The 27,329-nt window shown below is 38.7% G+C and overlaps 1 protein-coding gene across 2 annotated transcripts in view; it reads right to left on the bottom strand.

The window, feature by feature from the left end:
* Positions 1–27,329, bottom strand: part of DSCAM (DS cell adhesion molecule) — a gene marked incomplete at both ends in the record, with an annotated part of 750,628 nt that overhangs the window by 250,524 nt on the left and 472,775 nt on the right. For both annotated transcript variants that reach the window (XM_080825484.1, XM_080825483.1), the window contains one exon: positions 9,419–9,697. In XM_080825484.1, the coding sequence (XP_080681610.1) occupies positions 9,419–9,697 (279 nt within the window). The remainder of the gene's footprint in view (positions 1–9,418; positions 9,698–27,329) is intronic.

The raw sequence follows: 27,329 nt of genomic DNA, 5'->3' as shown, positions 1-27,329 counted from the left end.
GCTCTGCAGCTTGTCACACCAGCCTGTGGGACTGTCACCTGTCTCTCTCCCACTAGATGGGGGGCTCTCACTGGGAAGAAAGAAACATTCATCATCTCAGTGACTATTACAGGGCCTAGAAATTATAACTACGTGCTAAATACACTGCTGCTTCATGCTGGAATAAGAGAAGGATGAAGGAAAGAAGGACAGAAAAAAAATGCTGTCATTCGGTTGTGGGTATAAAAGAATATATTTGTATCTACCTATTGATGCTTCAAAGAGGTACAGCTCAAAATATTTTTTTCTTTTGCTAGCAAGTAAAACAAGAAAATACTGAACTCATCAAACTGAAAATTTTAAGGAAAAAAAAACACAATAAAAATGGCTACACATAAGGACTTTAAAACAGAAAATGCTTTATCCAAGATATCCCGTAGTCCTTATTTAATTAATCCATTTAGCCATTACCATGATAACTGAAATTAAATAAAAGTAGGTTCAAGCTGATTGATTAGGGTTTATTTAAGGTGACTGACTTTCTGAAATCAGAATGATGACCTTTTATGGTATCTATAAAACTTGCTATTAAGGAGGGCACACATTGTGATGAGCACTGGGTGTTATAAGCAACCAGTGAATGGTTGAACACTACCTCAAAAACTAAAGATATACTATATGCTGACTAATTGGACATAATAAAAATTTTTAAAAATTTATAAAAAAACAATAAAAAAAAGGGCACTCCAGACCTAACCCCATTCTAAAGTTTAGATGAGTGAATCATAAAACCATCCCCATCATAGCATAAGCTAAAGGAACTTGTATACCTATGTGCCTTCTATATGCTGTTAAATAGAATTAACAAAAAAACAGGGGCCCCTGGGTGGCTCAGTTGGCTAAGCATCTGCCTTTGGCTTAGGTTATGATCCTGGGTTCCTGGGATCGAGCCCCATGTCAGGATCCCTGCTCAGCGGGGAGTCTGCCTCTCCCTCTGCCCTTTCCCCTGCTCTCTCTCTCTCAAATAAATAAATAAAATCTTCAAAAAAGAATTAACAACAACAACAACAAAAAAACAGATTTACTAAAAGCCATGCTGAAGTTAGAATGTGTTACACATGTGGTATAAAATGATATGGAAGAAAGTGTTTAAATAATAGCCTTTCATTTTAAATCACAGAGGACTGGAACCAGAAGGGAAGCTACTATTTATTGGTTTGAAGCCAGCCACTAACCTGTGACATCTACTGCTTTTCTACAGTCCCATCCAAAACACCATCCCATTTTTAACAAAATTCTCTTAGTAGAAAGTTGTTATTTTGCAAAGTAAGTTTCTTAATTATTTCATTTTTGAGGAATTTTGAACCTTAGGAAGGTTATCTTTTAATATTTAAAAAACTGAAGTACAATTTATATACAGTAAAATACACAACTTTAAAGTGTATAGTTCGATAGGTTTTGACAAGTACATAAATGCACAAAACCTACACTCCATCAAGATTTAGAATATTTCCATTCACCCTAAAAGTTCTCTCCTTGTCAGCTCCCCAACCCCCTTCCTACTGGCAACATTCTGATTTTTATCTCTATTGATTAGTTTTCTATCTTGGAAGCTCTTGTAAATGAATATAAATTGAATATGTGACAAATATCTTATGAATAGAATACACTACTCTTTTCTGTGTGTCTGCCTTCTTTTACTCAGTGTACTGTTCTTCAGAGTTGTCTGTATTTTGTGGGAATTTGTAGTATATTCTATTTACATTTAAACTAATTATTATTGATAGGGAAGGACTTGTTCTGGACATAAACAAAATGTTTTCTCCGTCTTGTTCTTTTGTCTCTTATTTCTTCTGTTACAGTGTTCCTTTGTGTGTGTGTCTCTCTCTCTCTCTCTCTCTTTTTTAAATATTGACACACTTTAATTTTGACTCCTTTCTCTTTTTCTTTTGTATACTGGTATACTTGTTAACATTTTTCTGTACACACCCATATCATCAGCACGTGTAGGCACATCTGTGCCTTCTATCACAAATGCCATGCCTTCTATTTCTTATTCTTGTCTAAGCACAAAGGCTATGACCACTAAAACAATACTGACAGAAAAGCTGAGAGCAGACACGCTTATCTCATTTCTAATCATGAGGATAAAGAATAAAAACACTATGGATTTTTCCTAGGTGCCTTTTATTCTAGTGAGAGAGTTACTATTTTTTGTTAACTGAGAGGTTTTTCTTTAAATTAAGAACGAATATTGAATTCTAGTAAATTCTTTTCATCTATTTTAATGTGTGATTTTTCTACTTTATTTTGTTAGTATAATAATATAATAATATTATAATATATAATGACCTATAGATTAATTTTGAATGTTAAACCAAGTTTTTATTTCTGTAATAAAGCTTACTTTGTCATGATATGTTACATTTCCTTTTTATTGCTGATTTGACATGGTAGTACTATGGTAGCAATATTATATTGACAAGTTATATTGACATAGTAGTATTATGCCAACTATTTTTGCACCTATATGCATGAGCAGTAACAGTCTGCAAAATTTTTTTGTGCCATGACTTTATCAACTTCTTTATCTTGAGGTTATGGTGTGTCTAAAAATTTGGGAACTCCTCCCTTTTCCTTGATTACCTGAAGGAGTTTGTATAAGGTGCTATTATTCCTTAAATTCTGCAAAAACTTACAAACTAAGCTCTCTCAGTCTTCAGTTTTGTTGGAAGGTTTTTATAATGAATTCAAACCTTATAACAGACATAGGGCAAGTCAAATGTTCACTTTTGTATCTATTTGGATAATTTATGTCTTTGAAATCATTGATCATTTGATCTAAATTATCAAATATACTGGCATAAAATTGTCCAAAACATTTCTTCACTATCCTTTTAATTAATGGCTGTAGGAACTGCAGTTATGTTTGTCTTTGCATTAGTTTTCTATAGCTGCTGCAATAAGTCACAACAAAATTAGTGGCTATAAATGACAAAGCTTAAATTCTTATTGTTCAGGTGATCAGAATTCTAGAATGTGTATTCTGTAGTTGTTTGATATAATCTATAAATACCAACTACGTTATATTGGTTGTTAGTGTAGTTTAAATCTCTTTTTTTACTGATTTTTTTGGTGTTTATTCTATTAGTTAATGAGAAAGGAGTGTTGAAATCCCCAATTGTCATTGTTTATTTGTCTGTTATTCCTTTCAGTTCTATTTTATAACCATGTGTTTGGATTTCTATTATTAGGAGTATCTGTATTTCAGATTTTTATGTCTTGTTGATGAATTAACAATTTTATTATTTTAACATGTCCTTAGTTGCTTAGAGTAATATTCCTTATCCTGAGATTAAATTTAATTTAATATTTTACTTAATATTAATACATTCAATTAAGCTTTCTGTGATTGGTGTTTTATACAATTTTACTTTTTACTACTTATGTCTTTATATTCAACAGGTACCATGCACTTGAATCTTGATTTTTAATCATGATTGATAATCTTTCCTTTTTAATTGGTATGTTTAGTCCATTTATACCTAATGAAAGATTGATATAATTATATTTAAGTTTTCCATCCATTTTCCATCTCTCCTTTGTATTTTGTCCCTCTTTTCCTACTTTTTTCCCCCAGCTAACTAAGTATATTTTAGTGTTCACATATCTGTTCTGTTGGATTAATATCTATACCTATTTGTTTCATTTTTGATAATTGCTCAAGAGTTTGCATTGAGCATATTTAGCTAACAACATCTATGTTCAAATAATATCATACCACTTCATGGATAATATAGGATAAATTTTACAAGAGTAAAATACCACTTTCCTTCTTCCTGTTCTTTGTGGTATTATTGTCTATTTTATTCTTGCATGTTATAAATTATTATTGTTTAAACACCTAAATATTTTAAAGGAAATGAAAATGATAATAAGGTGTATCTTATCTTTAGCCATACATTTATCATATCAAGAGATCTTCATTCCTCTTGTACATCAGTTTCCATGGAATTATTTTCTTTTAGCTTCAAGAACATTCTTTAATATTTACTGTAGTAAAATCTAGCTGGTAATTAATTGTCTAAACCTTTGTCTAAAAATGTATTTACTTCACCTCCATTTTTGAAGAATATATTTTGCTGGTTATAGAATCCTAGACCGATAAATGTTCCTCTTCCATCCCCTCCTTTCAGCACTTTAAAGATACTGTTCCATTCTGTCCTAGCATGAATTGTTTCTGATGAGAAGCCTAAAGTTTTCTTACTTGGTCCTCTTGATGTAACAAGTCATAATTCTCTGGTTACTTTTGATATTTTATTTTTAGTTTTGAACAATTTAATTGGAATGTGCCATGGAATGGTTTTTCTTTATGCTTATTTTTTGAGAGTTCTATTGTTCATTTTGATATGTAGATTTATATTTTTCTTCACATTTAGAAAATTTCCAATCATTATTATTCAAATGTCTTTTTTCCTTCCACCTCTTTTTAAGAGTCTATGTATATGTTGGAATATTGGACATTTTCCCAAGTTTAGTGAGACACTGTTTACTGTTTTTCCATCTTTTACCTCTCCATGAAAACATCTGAAAAATTTCTCTTGCCCTCTTTTCAAGTTCAGTAATCCTTTATTCTGCAGTATTTAATATCTTATTAAATAGATCCAGTGACTGTGGAAAGAGCTGAGATGCCCTTCAACAGATGAATGGATAAAGAAGACATGGCCCATATATACAATGGTCAGCCATCAGAAAGGATGAATACCGAACTTTTGCATCAACCTGGGTGGGACTGGAGGAGATTATGCTAAGTGAAATAAGTCAAGCAGAGAATTATCATATCATATCAGTATCATATCATACATCAGTCAATTATCATATGGTTTCACTTACTTGTGGAACATAAAGAATAACATGGAGAACATTAGGGGAAGGAAAGGAAAAGTGAAGGAGGGGAAATCGGAGGGGAAGATGAACCACGAGAGTCTGTGGACTCTGAGAAATAAACTGAGGGTTTTAGAGGGGAGGCGGGTGGGGAGATGGGTGAGCCTGGTGGTGGGTATTAAGGAGGACACATATTGCATGGAGCATGGGGTGTAGGACATAAATAATGAATCTTGGAACATTGCATCAAAAACTAGTGATATAGTGTATGGTGACTAACATAAAACATTAAAAAATTAGCCATTGGAAAAAAATAGATCCAGTGAATTTCTCATTTCAGACATTATGTCTTTCAGATCTAGAAATTCTTTCTGGTTCTTTTTTTAAAAAAATATTTTACATTTAACTTCTTGCATTCCCTCAGTATTCACTTATTGCACATAACTTTTCATTTGAATCCTTGAAATAAGATGATAGTTGCTTGAAAACCTTGTCTGCTAATTCCAACATCTGCATGTCCATTAGTCTGTTTCTTTGTTTTTCCTTGTGTTTATGACTCACATTTTCCTCTTTCTTCACATATCTAGTTACTATGTGCAACATATTATGAATATGCTGTTGAGAGTAATGATTTTGTTGACTTCCTTTTAAGAGTGTTGAATGTTATTCCTGAAGACACTTCATTTACTGGTGAAGCTTTATCTTGTCAAGTCTCTCTTAAGGCCTTTTTAGGGTTTGTTTAGAGTAGTCCTTATTCCAGGGATAGATTAGCCCTCCTCTTAGTGGCCTAAGATTTTAACGGAATTTTCTTATGTTCTTTCCTCTGGATATTCAGAACTCCAATATACCCCAGCCCTGGGTAACCTCTGAAGTCTTTATTGAGCTCACATCTACCTGGTGTTTCTTCCCTGGTAGATGTCATGCAGTCTAATCCTATGAACGTGAAACGCAGTATTCAGCTAAAGACTCAAAAGGAGATTTTTAGAAGTCTTTCTCTGAACAGCTCCCTACTTCCCAGTATTCTGCCCTGCAAAATCCCTCAATAGTTTCTAAATTTCTGTCGGAATTCTCCATCCAGGAAGATCACTGTTATCTATGTGGGCTCTGTATCCCTCTGCCATTGTTTGGAATGTGCCCCAGGCAGAAATCTGGGGTAAATCTGGGGTAAATTTTGAAGCTCAACTTATATACTTCCATTTTCTCAAGAATCACAACCCTCTGCCTCCTGTTCCACTGCCTGGAAATGGTTGTTTTATAAAATTTTCCCCAGTTTTATAGGTTGGTTTTTTTCATGGTAGGATACAAATCCATTACCTGTCATTGTTTGATGGCTCCACTCAATAAATGTTATACTTTGTTGTTCAAGTTACTTGAACCAAAATCTGCCTCCCTGAAATTTCCAACCATTTCAGTTAGTTCTGTCTTTTGGAATACCCTCACAATGGTTCTTACTATAGTGCTTTTAACATATGCTATTGATGCAAAGAATCCAATCCCAATTCACTAACTCAAGGATTTTGATCCTGTAATTATCTCCTCTTTATCTTTACCACATGTTTCTTTCCTCTCTACTGACTCATTCCCATCGGCATGTAAGTTTCTCTTGTCCCATGTCCCATGTCCTCTTCAACTTCCTCTCCATTTTTCTGCCTCCCATCATAGCAATGTCTCTGAAAATATTAAAATAATCATACATATTTTCTTGAATTCCCACACATTTATTCATCTCCCTTTCCATTCATTAGCCCCACTAATCAGACATTCACAGCAACCACACCACTCTTCATGGTCATAAACAATGTCCATCTCCCTAAACCAAATGAGCAATTCTTATATTTCCTTTTTCTATTTCCAATGGGACTTTATACACATTATTATCCATGTTTCTTGATATATTTATTAATTTGCTTCCAGGGCACCACTTACTGGACATCTTTTTACTCTACAGGCTTCTCCTTTTCCCTGTTTCTTTTCCTGATTCCCTGAACCTCAAATGCTGCAATGTTTTGGGTCTGCACCCTCTTGTTTTTCCCCACATCATCGTTCGTGTGTCACTGCTATTCTTTGCTTCTTCTCCACTTCTATTAAAGACTTCTGTTTACCTTATTAAGCAACACATGTGATTCCTCATATTTGCAACATTCACTTTATAAACATGTTTTTTGTTTTGTTTTGTTTTGTTTTGTTTTGTTTTTGCTTTGCCTCCAAAAGATATTGCAAACTTAAATCCTTCCTCTTACTTTAACCATTGCCACCTTCATTCAGGGCACTTTTCATCTTACCTGAACTTCCAAAATGGAATCTTAATAACTACCCTTACTATTTGGACCAGTCCATTCTTCAAACAACTGCTAGTGTTATAATTAAAAAGATAAATCAGGCCATGTCACTGACCTGGTTAAAGTCACTAATGACATCTCTTCACATTTAGAAAAAAGTCCAGACTTCTGAAGTAGCTGCATATTCAAATAATCCAGGGTGTTAGGACTTGACTTCGGTGTATGCTAAGTCCACTTGGGGGTTTTACTAATGCCTGGGCCCCACCTTCAAAGATGGCTATTTAGTTAGTATGGGCTGCAACACAGACATTAAGAATTTTAAATTTCCCCATGTAATTTTAATGTGTGATAAAATTTGAGAAACACCAATAGGTGATTTTGGGGGGGAAATTAAAAGGAGTATCTCAGAGATCTGGAAGATGGATCTACACCCGAAGATTATGTTTCAATTGGGCTTAACTAGGGCCAGAAAAGAGTTATCAGTGTTTTCTTATATCTGCTAAGAGGTTCTATGGTTAAGTCTAGATTAAGGATTACTGTCCCACATCATCTTGTCCTTGACCACTTCTCCAACCACTGACCTGTTTGTGAAGCACATTCCTTTTCTCAGAATCATCTTACCTCATTGGTGATTTAATGCTAAGTTCATAGAAGTTCATTCGACATATTTGAAGAGTAACCACATGGAGCCACTAATCAGATTGTGATCAAACGCATCACCCCTGATGGCTGGGCTCAACTTCAGTTCATCTGACCTTTGCCCTTGGTTACCCTCTTACAAGGGCAAGTGATACAAACAACATTGTGTACCTTTTCATCCAACATTCTGTTTTCTGACTTGCATCTCTCAGAGCAGATTCTTCAGGAGACAGGCTGATGTACTGCTTTGCCCTTCACAAATACTAGTAAGAGTCAATTCCTCTTGTAAGAAAACATTTGGGAAATGGATACCACACTGGCTCCCATTTTTATTTATCTTCAAAAAATGAGAAAGAAATTCATGTATTCCTATTCTTATACTCAAAAGCACAAGGTAGAAAGAGAAAAAAATATCACTTGTATATTTAGTTTGTATGTGACTGAAAATATATTTTCTTACTCACGGAAAATCTTTTCTTTTTACAAATACAAAGTTGGTTTCTTCACATAAAACCTAAATATGCTTCAGCTCTTTTGTTGGCAAGTACATAGACAGTACATTATTCTTCAGCCAGAAAGGGAGAGATGTCATGAGGACACGGTCCAAAGATTAAGTAAGGACATAGGAATCTCTTGCTCAGAAAGAATCTGCTCAGATCTATCAACTATCTGGAAAATAATGGAAATCAACCTCTCCTAAAAGCTACTCTGAGAGCCCAATATTTGGAGACTTTAAAATGCAAATAATCAACATTAACATAAGCCTTTAATTTTACACAGTTGCTTTTGCAATATGTGGGTAAGAACTATACTAGGGCATGAATGCATGTAGCTCTTGGAGAACCATAAAACCACATCTCAGTGCCCGACAGACTTTACAGAATACTAGCTGCTCATTTTGCAGATGAAGAGTAAGGCGTTCCTGGGAATTTGGTGACAAGAATACAGATTTGAAATAAGACAAATGCTTACATTTTAGGTGCATTGAGTCCCCTGCCAATATCTTCTACAAGTTAGACACCCCATTTTAATTTCTAAGTAAATAATCCCGTTTTGTTTAATTTAATAAATGTTGTTATAGCCTCCTAAACTAATGAGAGGCATAATGCTAAACAGAAGAGAGGAGCAAAACATATTTCTAAATTGAAACTAACTTCACATTTCTAAAGCTAAAGCCAAAAAAAAAATAATACAAGAAGCTACTTTTTGCTATGTGTCAACTGTACTTCAGTAAAACGAATAAAAACGTTACTATTTTATGAATCTTTAGAAAAAGTGTGATATGACAAAAATATCTGACATTTTTAAAGCCATCAACCTAAAAAATAATATTATAAAAAGCACTAAATAGAATAAACACAATACAGCAGGAGCTCATGAACTTTTGGGGCCAATGTAGGGAAAGCCTAGCTCGTTCATTAAATCCTACTCCCACCTCTTCCTGCACACATTTCTTAGTTGCTAATTATTTGGAGCTTCATATTTTAGGTAAATAAAACCTTGGTTTGGTGTTAGTGGAGTTTATAGCGAATTCTATGAATTCTTATTCTTTTCCTGTTATTTCAAGCGAATGCTCTCTGTGAGCGTTGTTGAATTTGGCTGCGTTGATGCCACACATCCTATGTCCCTGTCCTTACCTCTCACAATCAACTGGCTTTGGTGCTCCACTGCTGCGGCCTCATTCCTGGCGATGCAGGTGTAATTCCCATTGTGCATGAGGGAGAGATTGGAAATCCGCAAAGAGCTTGTGAAGTCAATGTTGTCGATGGTCACCCCGAGGCTCGCTGGGATTGGCCGGCCGTCCTTCTGCCAGGTGATCGTGATGGGCAAGTCCCCTGAGACCACAACACATGGGATAAAGACCCGCTGTCCAATGGAGAATCTTGGAAACTCAAAAGGCTGGATAAAAGGTGGAACTGAAAGAAAGAAGAGAAAACGTAAGAGAGGAAGGAGGGTAACAAACCGTGTGCGTGCTCTCCGTTCTGTCCTCCTTCAACCCTCTTGCATGACATTGAAAGAGGAGCACAGTCGCTGCTGTAGAATGTAAACACAGGAAGGAGGAGAAGAGGGAAATTGTGCTATCCCGCTACTTGATTTTTCTCATCGTTCTAAATGAAAATCATGGCCTAATTTGTACCTCAGCAAACACGCTTAATTTATTTCGATAAACTTTTTAGAAAATGATCATTTTTGAATGAAAATATTTCTGACTCTGTAGTCTTCATGTAAATGCTGTGAAAGAGGCATTTGGGTTTGGTTTTCCTTAGAAGCTTTTGAAAGTTATGTGTACAAGAAAAGATTTCTTTCCTGCTTCTCTAATACCAGCACAATCATGACCATTCCCCCTTTAATGCATTCCATGCCTTGTTAATAGGCATACTTTAAGCCTGTTCAAGAAGGGATTCTAATTTCATTGTTAAACTTTTTTTTTTTTTCCCTTAGGACTAACATCCAACAAATAGCAAGTGTCAATGAAAGAGACTTATTCTATGTTAGGATAATCACATCTCTACTCTGTACTCCTCAATTTTGCACATTCCACATTAAATGGTGAACTGATCCGTGGTCAGTTTTCTGTGCTGTTATGTGTTGTCAATGAGGACAAGGTTACAGCCTTCAACCTGGCCAGCCATGGACACAGCCAAGCTCAGTCTGGAAAGCTCTTTTCTAATTTAATTTCCCTGATAAACTCCTCTTCACCTTCTCACTTCAGGACCATTTTTCTCAGGAACTTCCTGGATGGTCTCACAGGATTTCAGAGTCATCTAATGCTTAAAATGGAGCCAGAGAAGCCAACTTTGAATCTTACTTGGTCACTTATGGCTGGTGGGGTCATGAGCAAGTTATCAATATGGTCTTCCTATCAACCCTATGGGGTTGTTATGCATAGTTTCACTTTGTAGAGGGGGAAACTGGTTCTTAAAGATACGACCTTACCCTTGGCCATAAAGCTAGTTCACTAAAGAGTGAGAGCTCAGACCTTATCAATTTTATCTTAGAGACTTGGAAATATGCAAGACTGTCAACTGCAATCATTAAGCATGCAATAACTTAATATGAACCAGTTACTGTACCAGATGATTTCATAGAATTAAATCAGTAAATAGTAGGATATCTGCAGAATTTGTTCACTAATCAATTATAGGTACATTTCAATAATCAGCTTGGGGGAGATTTAAGAGATCAAGCTGAGAAACATCTGAATGGAGGGGTGCCTGAATGGAGGGATGCCTCAGTTGTTAAGGGTCTGCCTTCCACTCAGATCATGATCCCAGGTGCATTGGGTTCCCTACTTGAAAGGATGTCTGCTTCTCCCTCTCCCACTCCCCCTGTTTGTGTTCCCACTGTTCTGTCTCTCTCTCTCTGTGTCAACTAAATAAATAAATAAAATCTTAAAAAAAAAGAAAAAATCTGAATGGAAACCATTCATTGAGCTCCTGGTATGTGTTTGACGACCCTGTGTGCTGGGCACACAGCAATAAACATAGTACACCAGCCTCTGCCTGGTGGAGCTTTCATATACAGTCATAGGGAGCAGAGGTCAACAGAGCAGAGCTGTGGCTACTCCGCTATTTAATATTATTATTACTACTATTATTACTATATACTTTCAAAAGCATTTAGGAGTAAGAACGCAGAACTGCAAATACAGCCAGAGTTAGACGGTCTAGTGAGTCAATGGCTCAAGTTAGGTCTGACCAGAGAAACAAACAAACAAACAAACAGCTTAAGGTGCCAGTGCATTTCATGTCAAAACTGCTGACTTCTGACAGTTTGCTGATTTTCAATGGAGAGTTAGAGTTTTGGATCTGCAGTGAGTTGATCTGACACTAGGAGAAAAAAATCTTGGGATGAGCTGCTACCTGGGCTAGTAGAAAAGATCAGTTTGGATTCGGCTATGATTATTCACAATTGATATTAGGCAGGAAAAGTGCCAACTTGTAGCAAAGGTGCTCGTATTTCTCTGTTGCCCCAAATGGCATAAATATTTACTATTGGTGTAAATATTATTAATGCTTAATAAATTACCTTTTCTTAAATAAGTAAATACATTTCCTCTTGTTTGGTTCCTTACACATCAACACTTGGTTGTCAGTCTATTTAGACAAATCTAGGCACTCAGAAAAACTAGGCTTGGTGTTTGTTATCTGAATTGCAGATCATTTTTGTTTTTAAGATGAGAACTCTGGACCCAGACCACCTGGGTTTAAATCCAGCTGTGCAACTAACTAACACTTTCAACTCCACTGTGTCTCTGTTTCCTTATGTGTGGAAGGAAGGGGTTGTTGTGAAGCATGAATGAGTTAGCAGGGGGTTCACAAACTTCCAAGGACACCTGAATCCATTGTTTAGCACAGGTTCTAACTTGTGAGCCTTAAAGGAAAGGAAAAACAAAACGGTCAAGTTGTAAGATCACTTGGCAAGGGAAAGGACTCCATTTCTACCGGTTATAGTAGGGAGAAGAAAAATACAAGGATTTACTGTCTATTCCCCAGATCAAGAAAGAAAGTTAAGATGTAACATATTCTCAATCTATTCAATGAGAACACAATATGTAGGATGTAGAATATCAATGATTATTAAATATAATAATGTCTGCTTCTGAGAGCAAAAGAAAGTTATAGACCAGAGAAAGAGCAGGTGCCTGTTATTTTCAAGAATGGAGGCAAAAAGTAGCTATTGAGGAATCATTTATTTGACTGTTTAGAGGCAAGTGCACCCGAGTTGGGGGGAGGAACAGAGAGAGAGGGAGGGAGAATCTTAAGCAGGCTCCACACTCAGCGTGCAGCCAACCATGGGGCTCAATCTCATGACCTTGAGATCATGACCTGAGCCTAAATCAAGAGTCAGATGCTTAACTAACCGAGCCACACAGGCTCTCCAAAAAGAATCATCATTTAAAAAGAAAACAAAAACAAATTCTACCCTTTCAAAATTTCTGGAATTCATTAGTTTATAGAATTCTAAGGGATATAATCATAGTCCCAGGAGTAAATTTCAGAAACTTGAACCCCAGAGCAACACTCCTGATGACCCATGCCTAGAGACCTACACCTCCAACACGGTGAAAACAAGCATCAGGACACCCATGTGCTCACTCTCAACTGTGAATTGAGAGTGACTCAAGTCTCAACTCCCAAACAGGAATCTCTTCCTTTCAAACACGGTGCTGTGGATTATCACAACACTCAAATGTCTCATTCTTAGCCTAAACCCAAGGCTGGCAATGCAGACATGCTCGTGTGGGCTCAGTGAGAAGGCAGAGTTTACAAACAAGGGGACCAGACATAAACTTTATAAAGAGTAGACACAAGAACATAACATGCACAGCAGCTGGGGGACACTGCCCTTCATTGCCAGTGTGTTCACAGCTAACACACAATCACAGTATATAATTAAAGTAAGTACTTCGTTACATACTCCAAATCACAAGTTAGATTTAATGTATTAAATGGAAAAAATGTGTATCAAAAACATTTTACAATACAGCCAGTCAAGGGGTGCCTGGATGGCTCAGTCAGCCAAAGTGTCTGCCTTTGGCTCAGGTCATGATCCTGGGGTCCTGGAGTCAAACCCTGCATTGGGATCCCTGCCCAATGGGGCACCTGCTTCTCCCTCTCCCTCTGCCACTCTCCCGGCTTGTGCTCTCTCTCCATATCTCTCTCTTTCTCTCTCTCCCTCTTAAATAAACAAATAAATAAACAAATGAATAAATAAAATCTTTTTTAAAAAGTTAAAAGGAAATACAGCCAGCCAAGAATGTTGCTCCCAGCAAAACTCTAATTCAAAAAGAAATTTTTCTCTATTAATGAGAGTGGCATGTTAAGATCTCCTACTATTAATGTATTCATATCAATATGACTCTTTATCTTGATTAACAGTGGTCTTATGTAGTTGGATGCTCCCATATTGGGGGCATAAATATTTACAATTGTTAGATCTTCTTGGTGGATAGACCCTTTAAGAATGATGTAGTGTCCTTCTCTATCTATGACTACCATCTTTAGTTTAAAATCTAATTTATCTGATATGAGAATCGCTACCCCGGCCTCCTTTTGAGGCCCATTGGCATGAGAGATGCTTTTCCATCCCTCCACTTTCAGTCAGTTTTTTAAACTTTTATTTTTTTAAATTTTATTTAATTTTTTTCAGTGTTCCAAGATGCACTGTTTATGCACCACACCCAGGGCTCCATGCAATCTGTGTCCTCCTTAATACCCACCACCAGGCTCACCCATCTCTCCACCCCCTCTCCTCCAAAGCCCTCAGTGTGTTCCTCAGAGTCCACAGTCTCTCACAGTTCATCTCCCCCTCTGATTTCTCCCCCTTCACTTTTCCTTTCCTTCTCGTAATGTCCTTCATTTTATTTCTTATGCTCCACAAGTAAGTGAAACCATATGACAATTGACTCTCTGTGCTTGACTTATTTCACTCAGCATAATCTCCTCCAGTCCCATACATGTTGATGCAAAAGTTGGGTTTCACCCTTTATGATGGCTGAGTAATATTCCATTGTATATATGGACTATATCTTCTTTATCCCTTCGTCTGTTGAAGGGCATCTTGGTTCTTTCCACAGTTTGGTGATTGTGGCCATAGCTGCTACAAACACTACGGTACAGATGGCCCTTCTTTTCACTCCATATCTTTGGGGTAAATACACAGTAGTGCAATTGCAGGGTCATAGGACAGCTCTATTTTTAATTTCTTAAGGAATCTCCACACGTTTTCCAAAATGTCTGCACCAACTTGCATTCCCACCAACAATGTAAGAGGGTTCCTCTTTCTCCACATCCTCTCAAACACTTGTTGTTTACTGTCGTGTTAATTTTGGCCATTCTAACTGAGAGACAGACTTTCCCAGATAAACATAACAGAAGTTCACTTCTAGGGCTGGCCTACAAGAGATATTAAAGGAATTAGTTCAGGTTGAAATGAAAGGACACTAGGCTATAATGCAAGGCCATGTGAAAGTATGCCGTTCTCTGGTAAAAGTAAAGGCAAATATAGAATATTGTATTATTGCAATTTTTATGTGTAAATTCACTTTTAATTCTTGTACAGAACTTAAAAAACAAAAGCATAAAGTCTATGAAACTGTTAATGGCTATACAACATTCAGAAATGCAGAGCTGGACACCAGGACCCTGGGATCATGACCTGAGGAGGAGGCGGAAGCTTAAATGAGTGAGCCACCCAGGTGCCCCTTACATTTTCTTAAAGTACCCCAAATCTTATATTTTGCATGCCTAAGTTATAAAATTGAAGGCAAAAAGTAAACCAAGTGATTCAAAAATGTCCATAATGACTTGCCAAAGCCAAACAACCTGTTTGAGACACTCTGCTTGCTTTATCTGGTTCATTAGTTCACTTCTTAAGGTAAATCCTCTGAATCTTGTTGACAGTGCAGACTTGCAATATCAGAGGACAAAAATCTGGAGTGTGGCCTACAACAGGTTGGGACATAACCTTCCTACAGGAAGCATGTAAATACCTGCTAAATGTCACTGATTACGAGGTCTGTTGATACCATTCTCTGTGCCAGTGGGGATCCTCTCTCCTAGGCAGTTGGGAGCCAGAGAATTCAGCCAAATGTTCGTTTCAACTCTCTCTTTCTAAACCCTTAACAAGAATGTTGAGTTAGGCTAAGACATTTCTATGTCTTGTCCTTCAAGAATTAACTGTATGTTCTTCCCCACAGGGGCAAAAGGGAGCTTTTATTTTCTTCCCAGAGAGAAGTATGACATAGGAAATGAAACATGGGTTGGGTGTCAGCCAAACTTGGGTAATTTGCAGTGTCTTCCTGGTCCACTTTCTCTAAGTCTGTGATCCCGTTTCTTCATGCATAAAGTGATGACAAGGAACACAATTCATGAGTGTTGGTGGGGGCTTCCTGTAACATGCAGGCACAGGACTGGGGGTACACAGAAGCTCCTCAGTTTGCAGTGTTCTCTCTTTCCTTTTCCTCCATTTTTTTTTTGACCCAGAGCCCACAGTTCACTGGGAAAAATCAAATATATTACACGGATGTTGAGACACGCGGAGGCTGTACTGACACTGTTGTGTATAATTTCATTAACTCCACATTCAACATCTCTTCTCTAGTGGTACTTTAATGCCCTGGTCCTCCATATAGTCCCCAGGTTGACAGCTCCTGCTCTCAGACTGCTCAAGGAGGCTGCCTCAAGCCAGTGTTCTGGGTTACAGCAATGGATATTCTCATCTTCCCAGCTCCTTCTCCCCATTCCATCCAACAAGCTTTCTCTTCTTGTCCTTCAAGAAGTTTTTGTGTTTTATATCTTGCATGCTTCATGAAATCTCCACAACTTGCATCTGTGAATCCTGTCCATTATGGGAATGCAAATCCCAGGGCTGATTTCTGAGTGTTCAGTCCCAATGACATCTTTGGTGCCTGTACTCCCACTAGCTATGCCCAGGATTCGGAGAGGCTTCCAGCCCCATACTGCCCCCTGAAATGAAAGCTGTGGCTCTCAAATCACAAGGTTGATGAGTGTGTGTGTGACTTGTGAGTTAAGTACATCACTCAACCATCTCTCCACCCATAAGACCTGTTATTTGTCCAATTCTGTTATTTGACAACATGCTTTGGATTCCAAAATTATAGATTACTGGCCCCATGTCACATAGTTCTCTACTCTGTTCAACAACATGATTAAACTCTTCACCACCTACTCCAAGAGCCTACTGTTCAAGATTCTATAGTAGAAAGTATCACAGGATGGCACGTGAGTATGTGAGTATAGCAGTATGTGCACGTGTGTATTTCCTTAAGTAGAGTGACCCAGGAGGCAGAAGTGGTATTGAATTTATCTTTACTTAACACAATTAGGGGAATAAATAGTGTCTTGTACATTTAACTGCATAATAGTTTTTGAAAATACCTTGTAAAGGTGACAATGAACATGTGTTCACTCTCTGGACATTAGATAAGCCTGAAGTTATGAGTGGAAAGGGAAATAGGATCCAGGATATAGTAGTGAGACAATGATAAGGACAAAGGTAAGGCTGTGTTTCATGGTCTCATTAGTGTAAGGGCTCAGGACTTCTAGCTTGAGGTTCCACTGAGCTCACTACCTCCTCCTGGTAGGGTGAGTTGGGGAGATAAACTCAGACCTAGCCTTGCTTCTTCAGGTCTGGCCATCTGGGCCTATTGAGAACAGTTATGTGAGCTTGATCTCTTGAGCTAGAGCTGCTCCTAACTCACCATGAATTGCATTGCTACTGCTGGGCCTGTGTTTGCTGGACAATGATGGGTGTGAGGCCAAATTCAGGAGGGCATGATGTGGGAGTAAGAAGAAGGTTATTGGGGCCAGAAGATGCTAAAGAAATCAGAGTATTCCACATGTCCATATAAATGTGCGTTCCTGTAAAAGCCCTTCTAGGTGTATCTGTCTGTCTGCCTCTCTCTCTCTCTCTATATATATATACACACATATATATAATATTATGTAATATAATATATATTAATAATTATATAAAATTATTAATATATATTTGCCATACTAATAATTGAACAAAGTTAATTCTAATTACATATATATAGACACTGTTGTATGTAATTTCATTAACCATATATAAATTCATATATATAATCATATATATAATTAGAATTAAGTTTGTTCAATTATTAGTACAGTAAATATAATTTGAAATTATTTCTAAGTTAATTAAAAGAACCAGTAATATGTTCTCAGGAATAATAAATGCCACCATCTCTCCTTCTTATGGGTGTTTATAAAACACACACAAGTGGGGCATCTGGGTGACTCAGTGGGTTGAAGCCTCTGCCTTCAGCTCAGGTTGTGATCTCAGGGTCCTGGGATCAAGCCCTGCATCGGGCTCTCTGCTCAGCGGGGAGCCTGCTTCCTCCTCTCTCTCTCTGCCTGCCTCTTTGCCTATCTGTCTGTCAAATAAATAAATAAAATCTGTAAACACACACACACAAAGTGTTTTATAAGACTATGAGTTCATAGATCCCATGGCAAAAGGACTATGAAGGTGGGTGCCTCATTCATCCAAAAATTCATACAACAAGCTATAAAGAGGTTAAAAACCCTAAATAAGTAGTTCAGCAATTCACTGGAGGCCTACTGATCCTACACGGGTGGAAACCCCATTCCTTGGTGCACCGTCCTGGCCTTGCTTCCTTCCTGTTTCTCTGATGACCTCATCTACGCCCCACTCTGGATGTAAGCTCTGTGCCTCTGATTCCCCAATCCGCATTTTCAACTAAACTCTTTCTCAAGTTTCAGGCCTGCTTGTTTAGTTGTCTGCTACTATTTTCATCTTGATGTCCCAGAAGCATCTCAAATCCCAAACCAAATGTACTGGGTTTCCCTTGAAGCTTCATCTTCCATGCTCTCTTCCTGTCACAAAACCTCCCTGCTGCAAGAAGCTCAGAATAAGAAAAGCCTTCTTAGTCGTGCATTTCTCTTTTCTCCAGCCACTGTCAGTGGACTGCTGTGTCTCTTCAACTTCATCTCTCAGTATCTCCTGGTCTGGCTCCTTTTCTTCCAAATACACAAGCATCACCTTTTATTAAAAATGGGGCTCTCTGATTTTTTAATCTTTCTGCATTATAATCCACTTATATACTTCAACCAGATTAATGTCCTAAAACACAGTTGTGAGCCTGTTTCTCTGCTCATCTCCCTCTGCCTCACCATTTTAGGATCAAGTAGAAGTTAACAAACAGTACAAGATCTGATGCCTATCTCTGTGCTGACTCATGCTGCTTGCCTCTACTGGAGACTCTTTGTTTCAACCTTATTGACTCTGCATGTAAGGAACTATACCCGTCCCCTATTTCTGCCCCCCAACCCACCTGGACACCATTCTCACCCCCACCATCTTATGATGTGAACACTCAACTCAGTTGTTAGCTACTTTGGAGACCTTTTCAGACTCCAGATCCCTTTGAGACTCAATTCCTTTTCTCTTGGAAGCTTTCCAAAATCCAGACTTCCCATCCTACCTCACCACCAGAACTGGCTAGATGTCATCTTTCCTATTTCTAAAAGATCTCACACATGCATATTTCTCTGACGGTGCTATGTGGAAATCAGTGCTTTTCTTATTTGTGTATCCACTGCTCTCCCACAGTGAGCTGAAATATTTCTCACCCCGTGCTGCTTCCTTTTCAAGACATCTGCTACCTGCTGCTGTGCCATAGTTATTGGTCTGTAGGTCCTCCCACTGACTCCAGCTCATTAACAGTAAACGCACAGATATTACCCAAATAAATTAAAGGAATCACAGGAATCAAAGAACTGAAGAAGTTCTCTGGCTTACAAATTGTTTTGATGACAAAAGTCTAGTTCGATTAGACTATCATCATACACTGTGATCCTTTTCATTTCTTTTTTTAAAAGCTTTTATTTATTTGAGAGGGAGAGCAAGAGAGAGAGCATGAGGGGGAGGGGCAGAGGGAGAGGGAGAAGCAGGCTGCCCACTCAGCAGGGAACCCAGGTGCAGGGCTCCATCCCAGGACCCCGCATCATGATCTGAGCCGAAGATAGATGTTCAAATGACTGAGACACCCAGGCGCCCCCCTTTTTGTTTCTTATTTGAAATGTTGGACTAATTTGTCATTATGGAAAGAGGGATCAATGTAAGGAAAAGATATTTTTAGGAAAAGTGTTTAAGATGCATATCTCTAGCTGTTTGGCACTCACATCTATGTGAGTGGCAGAAATTGATGCATATGGAGACAAGTGGCCCAGATTCCTTTTCAAGACAGGATGTGTCCCCCAGATTCTGCGAGTGATGAAAGGTAGCACCCTTTAGTTATCGGCCACTCTGAAGACTGGTCCAGGTACAGAGAGCCGCCTCTTGAAGGGCAGGTTCTTTCTGGGGTGGCTACATCTGATGACTGACGGAGGAGGGACATTATGCCCAAGCTCAGAACAGCTCTGAAGGAACCTTCTTTCTCGGGAGCTCCCTGCAGGGATGCTACGGCTGTCATCAGACTGTGTCATACCGCACCTCCTCCCTGTGTCCAGTCCTTCCCTGCCCTCCTTCCACAGTGTTGATTGTTGGGTGTACTCCTAGATAAACACCTTGCACACCAAATTCTCTTTCAGAGACTGCTTCCTAGAGAGCGAACCTGCAACAGTTTGCCTCACCTAAAGGTGAAATTGATCTACTGTGAATAAGAAAACCAAATCTGTTTGTAACACTGCCAGTACATGTTCCATCCATCCATCCATCCGTCCATCTGTCCATCCATCCATCCACCTTCTTGTTTGTATTCATTTCAAACTGTGACCAGAGGACAAACATCATGTGGGCGGGGTTCTCTTTTAATAAGATCCCTCTGTATTTGATTGATAGTATTATCCTATTCTCCTGCCGAGTAGAAATATTCTGTCATTGATAGAAGCCAGGAAAAAATAGTTTGAAAGTGTAATTTTAAGATTACTGGGGTGTCTGGGGGGTTCAGTCCGTTGAGCATCTGACTCTTGGTTTCAGCTGAGGTCATGATCTCAGGATTGTGAGAATGAGCCCTGCACTGGGCCCCGTGCTCTGTGGGGAGTCTCTTTCTCTCTGTTTCTCTCTCCCTCTGCTCTGTCCCTCCTCACTCATATGCTCGCTCGCTCTCTCTCTCCCTAAAATAAATAAATAAATCTCAGAAATAAGATTACTGCTCATTACCTAAAAAAAAAAAGGTCTGTGTTTATTTGGTGGTTTGTCTGTACTCATTTAGGTGTCCCAAATTCAGCCAGTGTCCAGTAATGAAATTTTGTCTCTCATATGAGGTTATGCATATTCATAAGCTCACTAAAATATGTCAAACAGAACTAAAGCAAGCAAGAATTCAGTGCTAATATTGGAATCAGAGCTCAAGAACTCCCGAAAGTGTCAGTTCAGAAATACTAGAGAGCACGGTAAATATAAATCAGAGCACACATATGTCTGGGAGCCCAACCATATACACACCCTGCACGTGCCAGATAAAGGGTTCCTAGCAGATGAGGCCTGAAGCCTAAGGTCCTTAACCTGAACACCAGCCAACAGAGCAGTTCAGCTGACACAAAAATAGCGTAACGTTGGAATAAATCAGAGACAAGGGCAAGTAACTCTTCTATAATGATTTTCTAATCAAAGTACTTTGGACTTTAGAGAGTGTGAGAACCATAGAACCATAAATAGGACAACATAAGTAGAAAGGTAAGAAAAAGAACTTTTACCCCCAGAATTGTTAAAAATTATCAATTAAGCCCATGGGAGAAAATATAATTAAAGCATTTTAGGAAGAAAAAAAACCTTAAGGCGTGATGTAGAATTAGAACGAGAAACAGGAACTGTTGTCCCCATGAGCCGGAGGTTACAGGTCACACATAAAGAAGAGGAGAGACAAACTGCATGGAATCAGGGAGGGAAAACACTAAAACTATCTCTGAGAAGGATGACAGCATTTCCTTCAAAAGCACTTTCAGGGAGAACAGGTCATCTCTGCTCTTTTCACCAATGGCTACAACAGGCTGTGTGGAAGGATCTGGGTGGTTTTGGGAGAGATTCTACTCCCTAGTCATGAGAGATGTTTCTTCATAGAAGGTGTTTCATGGCCATAGCTATATCATGCTGAAATAAATACTTTCTTTAACATTTAAAAATGATGAACAACTTGAGAATTCATGAGAATTTCTGTATTTAATAATTAGAGTCACCTTGGACTGAGGAGGAAGCCAGGTTACTTTTCCCCTGGTTCAGGGCAGTAACGAGTTTACACAGAATGACTTGGTAATAAAACTGAGTAGTTTTCTGATGACTTCAAACTAACTTGCATCTCTGAAAGTTAAAGAAAAGCTATTTGAGTCATCATGGCATCAAGAAAATGAAATCTAGGAAGTCAGAGAGGGAGACAAACCATGAGAAACTCTTAACTCTAGGGAACAAACTGAGGTTGCTTTAGGGGAGGTGGGGAATGGGGTAACTGGATGATGGGCATTGAGGAGGGCATGTGATGTGATGGGCACCGGATATTATATAAGACTGATGAGTCACTGACCTCTACCTCAGAAAATAATGATACACTATATGTTAACTAACTGAATTTAAATAAGATTTTTAAAAAAGAAAATTCACCCCAAAGATACAGATGTGAAAAGAAGGGCCATCTGTACCTCAGTGTTCATAGCAGCAATAGCCACAATCACCAAACTGTGGAAATAACCAAGATGCCCTTCAAAAGACGAATGGATAAAGAAGATATGGTCCATATACACAATGGAGTATTATGCCTCCATCACAAAGGATGAATACCCAACTTTTGTATCAATATGGATGGGACTAGAGGAGATTATGCTGAGTGAAATAAGTCAAGCAGAGAGAGTCAATTATTATATGGTTTTTGCTTATGGTGGAGCAATAAAGAATAACATGGAGGACACGGAGAGATGGAGAGGAGAAGTGAGCTGGAGGAAATCAGAGGGGGAGATGAACCACGAGAGACTGTGGACTCTGAGAAACAAACTGAGGGTTTTGGAGGGGAGGGGGATGGGGGGGTTGGGTGAGCCTGGTGGTGGGTATTAAGGAGGGCAACTATTCCATGGAGCACTGGGTGTGGTGCATAAACAATGAATCTTGGAACACTGAAAAAAATAAAATAAAGTTTAAAAAGAAAATAAAACAAAATAAAATAAAATCCTGGAGCATGTTAAAAAAAGAAAAAGAAAGAAAATGAAACCTAGCTTGTGTTTTACTAATCTAGGTAAAGACTCACCTAGATGGGTTGCAATTATTTTACCTGTGTTTGTGTCGATGGAAGCAAAGCCAGGTGACTCTAACCAGAGGGGATGACAGAAAGGCTACATGACAGGATAGGCAAGATTCATAAAAGGACTGGCATTCATTTTAAAATTTAGCTCCTCTTCCCAAGCAGCTTTTCGTACAAGGATTATCAGTAATAAAAGGTTATTTACTTGAGAATTATCTTCCATGACACTTAGAAAAGGTCATCCTTTTTAGAAACTTGGTTATTAATTATAACTGACTTCAAGTGGCTGCATTTCTTGAGCAAAATGCTAAAATATGGGGCACCTGAGTGGCTCAGTTGGTTGCGCATCTGACTCTTGATTTCAGCTCAGGTCATGATCTCAAAGTCATGAGATGGAGCCCCCGCCCTCACCAGACTCCACACTGGGCATTCAGCCTGCTTGGGATTCTCTCTCCCTCCCTCTAAAAAAATGCTGAAATATGTCATAGTGAAACAAGGGGATAAAAAGGTAGTGACACTATTTCAGTGAAGCTCTAAGTCAATTCAATTACTTTGATACATTTCAGGGCACTGAGTTAGTGATATAATGAAGGAACAGTATTGTTCAGTGCCCGAAAACAGACAGATAGCATAATCGTCCCTCTGTGTTCTATCTACACAATATTCACATCAGCATAAGTTTGCAGAACTGGCTCTCCAGGCGGTTAGGAGAGCTGTGTGTCAGTGCCCCGCTCTCTGCTTCGTTTCAGTGTTTTCTTGGTGAGGACTCAGACGAGGTGGGTTTCAGCAGTTACAGGTTCTGAGTCTTTGAGTGAATGATGGATACAGAGTGAAATCCTCCACATGTTGTCATCACTCCACGACTACATGAAAAATTCAGGTCTGAAAAACCAAGGTAGTTTCTCTGCATGCCTAGATTAATATACATAACAAATAAGTAATTCTTTCTGGAAAAAATTAACAAATTCTGTGACTGAACTGAATAATTAGGACAAAGAACTTCCTGTGTATGAAACTACAATTGTAACATGTTTGTGACCATTTAGTATAAACTAAATCTAACTGTAAATCTAACTACCAGTACTTGGTGAGCCTACCTGGTACAAGGTAAGGGCAGAGAACAGGAAATAGAGAGTAAATGGAAAATATGAGATTATTGATATCTAACATAGGTTTGATAGAAGATTAATTTAAGTAAACACATAGGTGTTAATTATGTGTCAAACATCACATATACACACCACTAAAAACTGGATCCATGCAATATCCTAAAACAAATGGCTACAGAAAAGCAGGAGTTGAAGAAATGGGGAAAAAAGTCTATCAGGAAAATGTGAAAACGAGGTAGGCAAAAAGAGAAACTTTTCAATCATGTAAGTCATGACAAAAAATCAGAGATTATGGCAGAAAAGAGGCAAATCAACAACTACATTTAGTAACATTAACACCTGTTTGGTAATTGATCAATAAAAGAACTTAAAAAAGCTAGAGATGAGACATAACACAATTACTGAACGTAATCGAACTCATACAGACAGATTTATGTGCCACAAATATAAGAAAAAGACAAATTTTTATAAAAATAGATAAAACATCCATCGAGAAAGTTTCAGTACCTTTCACAGAACCAGAATCATCTCTGAAGACACCTCTGCAGTATCTTGGTGGGTGACGAAGAGAGGGAAGTGTGGGTCATTTAATAAATGATATTAGGAAGACTGGCTCACTATATAGAGAAGGAAGAAACTGATGCCTACTTGTACTGTATCTACCACCCTCAGTGTGGATGGAAGACCTGAGTGTGGACAGTGGAAATATAAATGTAGAGTGAGTACAGAAAATAGTGTAGGAGTAGATCTTCCAGCAACTCAGAGACTTCTTGATCCAGATCCCACAGAAGACAATCAAAGGTGAAGTGGAGAGCCTAGAGACAGTCTTGACAAAGATACTCACAACAATTTCTATGTAAGAAGAGACTGAGTTTACATGAAAGAACCAAGCAAAGCGGGAAGAATGACGGTAAAGCGAGCAAAGGAAATTCATAGATAGGACACCCAAATACCTAATAAGAATATGAAGAGGGTCAGGCTCAAGCTCAGTAGGAATGGAAGAAAAGTGAATTAAAATAAAATCTACACTCTTTAGATTTGCAGTACTTAGAAAGGCAGATGATATCCAGAGATATGGGGAGATGTGGGGCAGAGATACAGGGAAACGTGACCTCTCCTGGGTGGCTGGCGGCAGCGTCAACTGTTATTTTGGAGAGCGCTCTGCAGTCACTGGGGACACTACAGTAATATCACACCTGGGCTCACCGACAAGGATCTTCATCGTGCACTGCGCACAGAGTCAAAGGGCTGGAGGAAAGCCTAAGGGTTTATTTTTTATGCTTTAATACACATTTATATGTATATCTTCAGAAGGGCATAAAAAGTAGACTTAAACCTATTAAGGGCATCTGGGTGGCTCAGTAGGTTAGCCATGTGCCTTTGGCTTGGGTCATGATCCTGGGGCCCTGAGATCGAGCCTCTTCACCTTGGGCTCCCAGTAGGGAGTCTGCTTCTCCTTCTCCCTCCCCCTGCTCAGCACATGTTCTCTCTCTCAAATAAATAAATAAAATCTTTAAAAAAATAAAATATACATTAAAAAAATAAGCCTGTTAAGTACGCACATGAGTAAGTGTGGACAAGACCAGAAGGAATGATAGCAAAATTGGTGGATGGTTAAAAAAAAAAAAAAAGATAAATGCAAATAAAGCAAAACGTGGAACGTGTATGGACTGATGATAATGATGGGGCATAAAGCAAGTACTGACAAAACCAAAGTTCTCAATGGGCTAGTCAGCAGCACCTCTGGGGGACTTTGTTCATGAGCCTAAAGGAGTGACTTCACAGTAGGCTTCGGGTTACATGAAAGAATGCTTATCTTCAGGATGGTGGTGACATTCCCATTCCCCTCTTTCGGGCATTAGAAAATGCCTGGAGGGCTAGGTTTCTCTGAGAGGAGGCGGCACATCCGTCCACGCTCACAGATACTTTAGAGACGGTTTGCTGGAAGCAAAGACAGTGTTGTCCTCCTTTAGCTTACATGGAGGAGGAGAGCTGATGTTCGGTGCCGCCCTGGAGGCGAAAATGGGACCAGAGAGAAAAGGAACCGCGAGAGAAGGCAGATTTGTATCCAGCAGGAGGAGGAACTGTGTGGTGCTCAGGGCTGCACAGAATCAGGACGGGCTCAGTGCCTGGAGCGGCTGCAGAAAAGAGTCTGGAAAAATGAGCAAGGTGAGTATCACATGGTTGTCTCATCCACGTGAACTCCACGTTCACGTACTTCCCTGTGGCTCTATCTTTCTACCATCTCTTTATGCTAGGTAGGCATCTCTATATTTATTCATGTCTATCTATGTATGGATATAATACACATACTTATGCATGGCGTTAACCCATGAGTATGTTTTATAGTTATATATAAATAAAACACACACATACTATTTGTCATGTATCACATGTGCACAGACTTACACAGTTGTGTTATGTACCAATCTACATGAACGATCCTACTGTATGATCTTGAATAATTGAGAAGGGTTTTTGCTGCCTTTAAATATCATCGGAGCATTATTGGTTAAGCACAATCTGAGGGTCTTTTACAGTGTGTGTGTGTGTGTGTGTAGGTATGCGTACATGTGTATATATTTGCAAAGAGACTGATTATGGGTTAGGCAGAGAAGATGTAATAATTTTCCTGTCATTCTTTCTTTTTTCTCATCTCTACTTAATTGTCTCCTTCTCCGAGTTTCCATGTTTAACAAGTACCAGTATAGCAAAACATGATTTCTCCTACAATCTTAATTTTCACTGAGTAGAAACTGCAATCTTTGACTTAAAAAAAAAAATCCAACACACAATCTTTTCCTTTTCTTTTACTTAGAGAAAAACAGTTTGAGATGTTATTTCTAAAAAAAAAATTAATGAAGGATTTCCTTAAAGAAATGCATCAGCTTCATTTTTCTAAAGTGGAAGGGGAATTATAAGAGCTTCTACTTCCAGGACAAACCCATCTGAAAAAGACACGCCAGGGGATTTTGGACCTTGATTCTGATCCCCTAAGCTAAGGGAAGCAGTTCTCTCCTGCAGGAACTTGAGAGTGTGAATCCTCAGCCAGGGGAGTAAATGTCGTCGGTGGGCCCGTCAAACAGGGATGCTCCTTGGTAGTTGAGCAAGGAGGAGAGGTGAAAGTCCCCCACCTCATCAGCCTTCTTCTGTCATACTGGAATATTAAATTAACCAAGGGGGCATCTGGGTGGCTCAGTCAGTTAAGCATCTCCCTCTGACTCAGGTCATGATCCCAGGTCCTAGGCTGGAGTCCTGCATCAGGCTCCCTGCTGGACATGGAGTCTGCTTCTCCTTCTCTGACTTCCCCCACTCATGCATGTTTTCTCTCTCTCTCTAGCAAAAATAAATAAATAAAATTTTCAAAAAAACTAACCAAAGGACTATAAATTCCCATTTGAAACCATAAAATCACACAAAAGGATTACACATTTAATGTCTTCCCCTACATTCCTCTATCAGATCTAATTTCTCCCATATCATTCATAATAGAAACTACACCTTCCCTAAGGAGTTGCTGAAAATCCATATAAACATTTTGTGAATGACTACAAGTTGGGCCACACCAGACCCAAAAAACCAGGACCCTAAACGAAACACTGCTCCATTTTAACGAGGCACCTGAAAGAGAAAACTAGCTTGAAACACCACGTGTTCTACCAACAGATGTGTAAGTGACTCCGGTAGCTGGTGGAAAAG

Source organism: Martes martes (genome assembly GCF_963455335.1).
Source record: "Martes martes genome assembly, chromosome: 1".
NCBI classification, from domain to species: Eukaryota; Metazoa; Chordata; class Mammalia; order Carnivora; family Mustelidae; genus Martes; species Martes martes.
Note: the sequence above shows the minus strand (reverse complement) of the source record. Positions and strands in the feature narration are given on the sequence as shown.